The 10,681-nt window shown below is 38.2% G+C and overlaps 1 protein-coding gene across 1 annotated transcript; it reads right to left on the reverse strand.

The window, feature by feature from the left end:
* Nucleotides 1–3,070: 3,070 nt before the first annotated feature.
* si:dkey-24p1.6 (protein sel-1 homolog 3) lies at nt 3,071–10,402 on the reverse strand. Its single transcript, XM_029446794.1, is given in 24 exon segments — nt 3,071–3,328; nt 4,025–4,127; nt 4,230–4,357; nt 4,447–4,544; nt 4,637–4,724; nt 4,822–4,912; nt 5,003–5,086; nt 5,175–5,302; nt 5,401–5,574; nt 5,667–5,729; nt 5,849–5,986; nt 6,200–6,319; nt 6,910–7,089; nt 7,170–7,375; nt 7,680–7,817; nt 7,925–8,057; nt 8,140–8,272; nt 8,376–8,437; nt 8,535–8,650; nt 8,760–8,881; nt 8,990–9,116; nt 9,742–10,216; nt 10,317–10,352; nt 10,355–10,402. Coding segments are annotated over 24 exon segments (3,081 nt in total). The 3' UTR covers nt 3,071–3,238.
* Nucleotides 10,403–10,681: the final 279 nt, after the last annotated feature.

Here is a 10,681-nt window from a genome sequence, read left to right on the forward strand (position 1 = left end):
ACTTCCTAAATGGTGATTTTCAAAAGGTTGTTTTCAGAAGTCATTGTGTTGTAATGGAGCTGCACCCTGCTATGTTGCAAGCTTTCTTTTTTTCAGTTGACAACAACAACCATGTTTGGGCTAATGAATGAATCTTAGATGTCTTTGAATACACAATTTAATTTTAAAAAAGGCGGACCTGCAGCCGGACAGGTCTGGAGAAAACAAAAAGCCCCCCACTCTATAATAATGTCTCTACTTAATAGAAATGTTTTTTAAAAAGTAATACAAAGTATTTTAAATAGTCAAAAGCCCCTTCATTGCACAGATACAAATAATAACAATGAACTTATGTGAATGGAAGACATGTCGAGAAAAAATCTTCAAGAATTCAAGGTAACATGGTGTGAAAAAGTTATATACAAATGGTCATTTTGTGGGTTAAGTATTTATTGAATCCATTGAGAGTATTTTCTACCCTCAAAATATTTAATACTAGTGAAGATAGTAGATAGGGAACAATGAACAAAGACAATAACAGGAACCTATTTGGGAGAACCAGCAAAAGTCAAGATTGGGCAATAGTTTATATTACTGAAGGCCAGTGCCACTAACAGATACAGATCAACACTGGATTTGCCTCAGACAATGCATATAAAAGTCTCTAAACGGACCAAATATAAAATCTTGAATCCAAAGACATCCTAAAATAACGTATACTGTGGTTTAAGTGTCAGAAGTGAAGTGTTTATTAGCAGGTCAGTGTTCCGTATCCAAAGGCCAAGACTTAGTAGTAGTGTCTTTAAGATGGCAAACAACAAATAAACAAGTAGGCTACATTAAAACAAAATAAAGGATATCCATATTAACTGTAACATACGGTTTAGCCTCGATAGCCAAAGACTTAAACTTCTGATATCAGCAGCAACACGGTCGAACCAAAACACCTGCTTTCAATGACTTAATCATTAATGAATTAGCTGAACGGGATACTGTCTCCACACCTGTCACAAGTCACGTTATGTACGTACATTATACTGTGCTCACCTACTTCTCAACTTTTCTTCCTGCTGGTAGAAATATAATTTGGGCGCGACTGAGTTTGTTTTTCGAGTTAAATTACCGGTAAAAAACTAACTGTTGGAAAGACCAAGGAAACGTTAGCTCCTGCCTCGCGCTCTGTTAATTGGCCACGTCATGCGCACGCCCGAAGTAGAAGTACCGAAGTACTGACGTCATGAGTAATTTCCCATCAACCCCTGCCCTAGTCTAAAACAAATGTTAAAATGATTTATATAATAAGTATGGTACTTAATTAAGTCAGCTGTTTTCTTTCAGTAAAGTTTCTTAAAATACCTGTTTAATAGCTCTTTCATACTGCTGAGGAATTAAATGTCTATAGGAGAATACTAATCCATTCATTTGTTTATAAGTTTTGGACTGGGTATACTTTTTAATCGTTTCAATGTAATGTACAGTTACTATTACATGACTTTATTCTCAAAATGTTATATTGTGTAGCCCTAATGGTCTGCCATAGGAATTATCTTACAGAAATACACCATGTGTATGTATTTAGTTGTAGAATGTAAACTCCTCTCTAGTTGCTAGAACCCGCCAAATTTACAGAAAACACACTGAGGACATAACCTCCTCAATGTTAGCTACAGTCAGTGATGCCAGGTGGAGCATATCTGGGAAATTATTGTCAGGGGTCAGGAAAAAAAACATGGTCAGGATGTTTTGAGGACTTATGGTAAATGTGTGTTTGTGGGGATATTAAGCCCACAATCAAATCAAATCAAATTAAATGTATTTATACAGCTCAATATCACAAATTACACATTTGTCTCAGTGTGCTTTACAGACTGTACAGCATACGATACCCTCTGTCCTTAGACCCTCGCACCGCACAAGGAAGAACTTCCTAAAAGAAACCCCATAAATAAAGAGGGATACAATGGAAGAAACCTCAGGGAGAGCAACTGAGGACCCATCTGCCATGTGCATTTTTCAAGTAAGATAATTTTAACCTCTTAAGATGTATCTAACATCTTGAAAATATCAGTCTATATTTAGTCAGTTTATTAGCACTGATACCACGTCTATTTTTTCTCAAGCCTGATTAAAAGTGCACATTTATATTTGTATCCCCTCCTTACCATCATTAGCCTCAACAAATTCTGAATCAGTCTAACAAACAGAAGCAAAGCAATTAAACTTGTCTGCCAGTGTTAATGAGATGTTGAGTGTTGAACAGATTTGGTCTCATGAGAAGTGTCTGTAATTGCTTGCTTGATTTTGGTTTGTGGAATATATAATAAATATATAATAAAGTTGCTAGAAATTCTCTGGCATACTTGTTTTCCATACTTGATGAGCAGCAGTGTGTTATGTGCAAATTATAATAATAAAAGACAGATTATTTTAGAATAATATATCCATTATGTTTTTTAACACATAAACACAGACAGTTCCAACAATACCAACAATAAACAGTGGCCACAAATTTAACATCTGACTTCAGAAGACTTCAAATCCAAATATCTTCTCATACCTTAAATCCTTTATCAGAGCAGGCCGATGCAAACTCTATGTTGCAGTATATTGGAGACAATGTTTTTAAACACCCTCTAACTTACTTCTAATTGATGTTATGATCCATAAAACTCTTATTGTTCCTACAAGATAGAATTTTGATCTTTTAAACATTGCAAAATCTGTCCAGAAACAAATGATTGAAAATAGGAAAACTGCATCAAAACATGTGTAGATGGAAAATGTACGGTATATGCGTCACATTAGAGGAGCCTGGAGTCCTGTTAGATGCTTATGAAGTAAGCATTTTCAAAAATAAAGTGGTAATGGTGGACCTGAGGCTATACCTGGGCATTCATTTCCTGAAATTCTTTAAATCATCCACTCACAGAACGCCACAGGGTGAAGGAATCATTATACTGGGAGACAAAAGGACATCCAAGAATAACATCTCCGACCCACCACTTATTCAAACTCTTTATTCAAGTTATTATTTTCATAAAAAAGTCAATACATTATTTTAACAGTAAAATACTTACAAACCCTGTACCAAAAAAAACAATATTCACTTTTATAACAGTCACATTTGTTCTTTACAATGATTCCATAGTAAACATATGTAAAGTAACACAAAATGTGTTAATGCTGTTGCCGCGCAGGTTGACTTTGCTGTTTAGTCCCTGAGATTGTTGCACGGACAATCCTATTATGCATCTTAGCTCTAGTTGGGAGACAGGACACGTCTCCTGAGAACACCAAGGATGATTACGAATATCGTTGGAGCTGCAACCACAAGTACGGCAGTGGAGAACTGTGGGAAATAGCATGACCAAAATTCAGCAAGATGTTACATCACAATAATGCTGCTGTACTTTGTCCAGTGTTGGAAAGTTACTATGTACATTTACTAGAGTGCTATAGTTAGCCTTAGTTTCTAGTTGCTTTAAGATAAAAACATTTTTCTCCACAATCAGGTTATGAAATGCGATACATTGTTATGAATTAAAGTGCCAAACAATACATTATATAAAAATGAAATATAATAGCGAGTGATTGATACATTAAATAGCAATAGTTTAAACCAAATGTTGAGCAGGTAAATGTTACAGATTATTGAGTTAATCTGTGAGCGTTTGCACAAGATGAATAGATGTTAATAATAATAATAATAATAATAATAATAATAATAATAATATAATTATAATTATAATTATAACAAGGTACTTGTATTTATATAAAACATTTTATTATAAGTTAACTTAATCTTCTTTGTATTACAATGCGTGTGAAAACACCCAACCACCCAGAGACCAAAACTAAAATGCTATTTAAATGTGATTATACAATAATATAACTATATACTATACTATATTTTTAAAACATTGGGGGAAATCCATGATTTTTTTTGCATGATTAGTACTTTCACTTTTGATACTTGTATTGTTGATAATACTCCTGTACTTTTACTTGGGTAAAATATTTACTTGCTTGTGGATATGACACTAACCTTTATAGCAGCACTATAGTCCCTTTGGAATGATTTAAGATGCACATTGAAGAGGGCGAGGCTGCAAGGTAAGTATGAATCTGTATCTTCTGAGTCTCTGCATCTTTTGGAAAAAAATATAGTATTATTTCTCTAAAAGATTTACATTGAAAACAGTATACTGCACTGCACAACTAATGTATAAGCACATGCAGTTCAAACACACCTTTTGTACAGAGTGCTTAGGAGCAAACTGTTGTCTGCCAGGTACAGCTCTGAAAGGCCAAGTTGGATCAATACTGACAGCGGCAGCCTGTAACCCTCCTCAGCAAGGAGGCCAAGGTTGTACCATCCCTGTGGAAGAACAGTATGGCTCAATTATGAATAAAAACAAACTTGAAAAACATATCAACAGTAAAACAAATCAATTAAAAAAATCTGACCTGTGGCTCGTCCCTTAGTGCTGCCAGTTTGTACATCTGTGCTGCAGAAAACAAGTCGTTCTGTCTTTCATATAACATATCACCCATCCTAATTAAGGCTGAAAGGATAGTAGAATTAGAGGTTTTAAAAAATGATTAACGTTTCCACAAACGTTTCCAAATATTGAAGTCCCACAGGATAGTTATTTACCATAAGTGTCAGGATTTTGACTTTGGATTGTAAGATTGTAATATCTCCACATACAGTTTGATGCAAAAGTAGGATCCTGGAAACCCAACTAAGGACATCCAGAGTAAAAAAAAAGAAAAAGTTAATGTATAAAAATGACAAGAACTAATAAAACCATGAGACTGCAGCTGATAGAGATGACTCACCATATTTTGATCACATACATATGCCACATTGAATTGGGCAGGTGAGTACCCGGACTCAGCAGCCATCATGTAATATACCAGCGAGCTGATCCTGTTGAAAACCAAACATTTTAATTTGCTGCAACTGCAATCAAGTGGCCTGATCAGGATCATGGCAAGTGTGAATAGAGAGAAAGATTACATGTCACTCATGAGATATGAATCCAAGGCCTTCCGCAAGATGCTGCCCAGGTATCCGTTGTGCTCAGCTGCCCACTTTACCCACCTGCAGTCAGTTAAAACAACACTTCAGTCACGACACAAGGAAAAATACTATATGTGAAGTAAAATACATAAAAGGGTAAGTAGCTAACAAAACGGCATCTGATGGACGTCTGTTGACGCGACCAGGTATCCCAGTGGTCCAGGTGCTAGCGAGTAGAACTGCTCCCTTGATGTGCCCCCTCTCTGCAGACTTCCGATAGTACTGATAGGCCATGAACTGTTGAAAAACACACATGATTTACCTCTTGATATAAGCACTTAATACTGTAAGCCTACTAGTAGACAATCACAGAAAGCAATTGTAGTTGAGCTAACCTGGTCTTCAGTTTTTCCTGGGTACAGGCCCTGTGAGTGCATGACACCGAGATTCATAGCAGCGTCTGGACACCCCAGGCGATCAGCCTGCTCCCACAGCTTCACTGCCTGCTCGTAGTCCTGTTTAAAGCGCTCATAGTACCAGGCCAGGGCGTTCATTGCAGGAACAAAATCCTATGGGACATAATATTGTAAAAAGCAATATAAGGAGTGCTCCTAAAGAAATTTGTAATAAAAAAAGTAATCAACATTTAATCATACAAAACCTGGTCCATTGCTTTCTTTAGGAAAGAGAGAGCTTTGGGAATGTCCTTTTCAACCCCATGCCCCTACAGAGAAACATTAATAGTTAATAATTAAAGCTAATACTAAATGATGAAACCAAAGGTTGGAATACTCTACCAGTAGATTGTCATGTTTCTTATTGTACATCAGGTGTAGTTCTCACATGCAGTAGGACTATGCCATAGTCATACATTGACACCGGGTCCTCCCGGACAGCTCCCCTTTCATAGTGTCTCACAGCCGTCTGCATGTCTGGAGACACTCCCTGCTGACCCCAGAACAGCATGCGGGCAACTGCTTGCTGTAAAACAATTGCTGAATTATATTCAGACAACATGATAAAACATGTGTCTGTGGCCATTTTCTTTCACCCTGAAATGTATACTTTGAGACACAAACCTAAGAGTTGAGGCCTCATTTCTTTAAATTTATGACACACTTGTTTCCATATATATCACACTTGTACACATTTGTACGTGCAACCTAAAAAAGCAGAGGTGACAGAACAGGGTACCTCGGCTTCAGCTGCTCCCCTGCGTGCCTGCAGTTTCATCCATTGGAAGATATGATGATGTTTATTGGTCTGAAGATTCAACACCTCATCGTTGTTTAAGTAGACAGCCTCAACAAATGTCTTAAAAAATGAAAGGAAAGAGAGAAGACACATGTAAAAGCCAATGGAGTGTCTTTTATTTCGTATTCTTCCTTCTTAAAACAGTTGTAGATAGTCCAGAAATGCAGCTCCGTGCTTTGAATAAAACATGAACTAATATTACCAAATGTATCACACTGTTATCTGTCTTGGTATGGAAGGCAGTGACAAAGATAAACGTATTAATGATGAAAATCTGAAAACTATAAGCCACAATAAGGGCAGAAGAAAATATATTACCATATCACACAAGCTTATATGTTGTAATAAGCCCACCGCTACATGTGTCTTCTCAGCCTTTGCATTGCAATTACTGTAAGTCTGACACTGCAACTTATGACAGAACGTATTGTACAAATACTATTCTCTGATATTTTGTGTTAGATTTTTCACAAATTTGTTTTTAATCATTTAAATAATGCCATTAATTACAATACATATTAGGCAAGAAAAAGTAAATATACTCATATAAACATAGATAAAACAACAAGTATTACTTTTGGACTAAACAAGACGAGACAAGACAAGCAAAATGAGCACGCCAAAGCTTCCAGTCACAAACGCTACATTACCTGCTGTGGTGTGTGATTGTGACGGTCTAAAGTTGTCTGTTTAGCAATGTTTGCATAATATGCATAGGCCAGGTCTGGGTCTGTGGGGAGGCCATGGAGACCCTGGTGGTGCAGGTGGCCAAGATGCAGAAGTGCTAATCGATCGTCCTTCTGGGCTGCCAGTAGGGCCAGGAGCCAAGCCTGTAGCAAACACAAGGGCATGAGCGAATAATAAAAATAAAAAGACTACGCTACTATAGCTGACCCAGTAACACACACACCTTATAGGGCTGTTCCTTGACTCCCAGGCCAGCGCTGTAGAGCACCGACGACATGTGCAGAGCTCGGTTATCAGCTAAGCAGCCAGCTTGGAGCAGCAGTGGTAATATTCTGCTGACCACTCCAGTGCTGCTCGCTCTGCTCAGCTTACGAAGTGATAAGGAGTACAGTGCTCTGCCCACAGCTGGCAGGATAGCTCCTCTTTCTCCTGCAAGCCAGGAATTGAACTGATTTCAGTATGTGCATAAAATGATGCACAACACATCACATTTGATTTTAATTTATGAGGTGGAAAAAAAAACAGGAGACTCAAATAATGTCAAATAATTACAGTCTATACACACACAGTCCTGAGAAGAGGTCTAATCAGCCACAATAACTGAACCCCCCTGTGTTGGTGTTCAGAAGCTTTAAAGAAGTCCAATACTTATACAAACATAATTATGTATTGTTACTTCTGAATCATTTGTACCAACGCAAGACTAAATCATTTTGTACAGTTTATATCTTACCATGTTTGAAAGCCAAAAACTTGGCCAGTTTTGCAGCTTGTCTTCTACGAGGGATAGTCGCCTCCCACATCTCACACTGTGACTTTGATGGTAGTTTATCCTTTTCCATCCACTCATGGAAAGCATCAAAACAGGTCTCTAAAAATTAAAATCATAGATTTATTTGCACATTCAGTAGCACTGTAGAGAGTATTTCAGATACAGTAACTTTAGCACCATCTAGTGGATATATATAAACCTACTACCAGACTCTGTCCCCTGTAGTAGCATTGAATAGCCACTGATTTTAACATTCATATCGAGACGGAATTCTTGACAGGTCTGCTGCCATCCGGTCAGGTTCACGATCCTGATAATATCTGGAATAGCAACTTCAGACTGGAGAAGGGGAACATGATCAGACTCAAATGTAGTGAGCGTTCGACCTGTACAATAACTGTGGGCAGGTGCAGTACATTACCATGCTGTGAGGTGGTATTCTGTTGCGGTAGTAAACCAATGGCCCAAAATAACCCTCCACGCTTCTTATGAATTTCCCTCCACCAATCACAAAATATCCCTCTGTGTCATCCAGCACGACAGTGTGCCCCAACCTGTAAGGCACGAGGCAGACATGTTGACAACAGATATGCAGAACACTTGAAGTGCATTTTTATTTCTGATGTGAATGTAGCTGAATCACAGAAGCAGACTTACACATGTTCTATTGAATGAAGTGTCCTCTGCTCCTTATGCAGGCACACCATGGAGACAGTCACCTGAGAGGCACACGTACGACAATGACAACTTAATTTGTCATTATTAGCATTTTTTTTAAACTGTAAGCACATCTTCTGTCAACAAGAGACTGCTCACCATTCTTCCATGCACTATCACACTGATTTGGCACCACTCGCTTAAAGGCACTTTGAATGGAGAAACAAATGCAGACGATTCCCCCGACTCTCCATCCATCTGGACGTGTAGCTGGCCTGTATATAAGAGGCAATGACTGATTTAAGCCTGGATCATGACACTGTTTAGTTACTTAATGAGAATATGTGAAAGGTGAGATAAATGATTAATTATAAGTAATTATACCAGATTTCTTTAGGAACAGTGCTGGTGTGATATAGTCATCATGGGAGTCTATATGATAAAACACACCACACAGGTTGTTCTCGCAGTGTCTGGTCACAAATATCCAGATGGAGAACATACACCTGGCAAAAATAAATTACAAAGCATTCTTGGTTACTTATCCCTAAATAATATTTGCATTACAAGAAAGTAAAGCTAGGTTATATATAGTGTGACTTTGGTTGTCTTACCATGGGAAAGAGATGGCTTTAACACGCAAATACTCCAGAAACTCACTGCTGTAAGGGTCCAGTGTCTTCGTGATACCAAAGCTTTCTCCAGTTGAAGCATACATTGAAGACAGGAAATGCACCATTTCTGAATGACAAGTGTTTTTGGTTAAGATTTGTAAAATGAGAAGGTTTTAATTCCATACACATAATCTAAAAACACCATCCTTTCCAGACCAGTACTGCGTGATATTAAAGGGAACATATTATGAAAAACTCACTTTTTAAGTCCTTGTGCACATACTGTACATTTAAATATCTGGAGAGCCTACCAACCCACAAACTGTTAGATAAGACAACACAGTTTGTTTGTGCGCTGTGGGCCAGAAAACATGGGATTCAACAAGGCATTCAGATCTGGCTCTTAGGTCACATGCAGGCTCAGAACTACCTTTGCAATTGTTCTGGCGAGCCAATCAGAGCAGACTGGGCTTTTTACTGGAGGGGGGCTCAAAGAGACCTAACGATTGTTTCAGGCAGAAAGTTAATACAGGTATATTCAGCCAGACAGTATGAGAAAAAGTGTACCCAAAATACAATGATGTACCTAAAAGGAAATGTAAATGAGCATATGTCCCCTAAACATATTTTTACACCTCCTAAAATCATTAATCTGAATATCAGATGATGGTGTTCTCTGTTGTTAAATGTTGACTGAAGACATTTGGGATTTGTCCAAATATGTAGTTAAAAGCTCACCTTTCTAACCTTACCTTGCTCCAAAGGGCATTGTTTCTCTGAAAACCGTTGAGTTAATTGCAGCATTTGTGTACTCCAGGAAATGCACAGTTGATGCTGTTTTACAGGTCGACTAAAGAAAGCTTTGGGCTGCAAAACTGCCACATCCTGAGCTGCGACAGACCTCTCAGTGTCTTCAAATCCAATGTATCTGACTGATGCTAGAAGGATGCAACTCAGCACCCACTGGGAGTCTGGCATAATCTCATCATCTTGATACACCAACCAATCCGGCAAATTCAGCTCCAGAGTCTTTATTTTAGGGTCACCGGGGACGCAGCTCCACTGTTTGAGCAGGAGTGCGGAAGTGATGCCGGTTTCAAAAGACACAACACAGTCCAGCTGTACTGTAGCAGGTGCATCACAAGAGTAAAGTATTTCCAAAAAATGGTCCGACAGAGGCTCCGCTGGAGGATTCAGGAGTGTCACCTCGTCTAAACCCCTGACGAACTGTGTGAGGCAAAGGACATGCACATAGTTTCTAATGAAATGTGTTTAAAGCAGAAAGAACAAAGTGCAACAAAGATGACGAAGGAAAACCTGCTCCTACCTGAACACCGAGACAAAACTGACAGATGTACTTGAAGAGTGTATGGATATCCATGGTTCATAACATGTTTTCATTCATCTCTCCATTAAAGGCTTTCAAGCTCCAAATATACAAGCCCTCAAGATCCGGACTTGATCCTGCTTCACCCGATTTATATTGAAGCATAGGTAAATATTTAACTGCACATAGCCCCACCCTTATTGCTATACACACAATAGAGTTAGGGTGGAGCTTTGTGAATTGGGTTACATACAAATACTTAACATGCACCTAAAGGGAAACTGATATTCACCTGTTATGCTGAATCTGCATTTTGAGTTACAATTCTGTTTTGGGGTAAGTAGACTTCCCTTAAATATAATTTA

This window comes from Cottoperca gobio, chromosome 13 (genome assembly GCF_900634415.1).
Source record: "Cottoperca gobio chromosome 13, fCotGob3.1, whole genome shotgun sequence".
Taxonomy (NCBI): domain Eukaryota; kingdom Metazoa; phylum Chordata; class Actinopteri; order Perciformes; family Bovichtidae; genus Cottoperca; species Cottoperca gobio.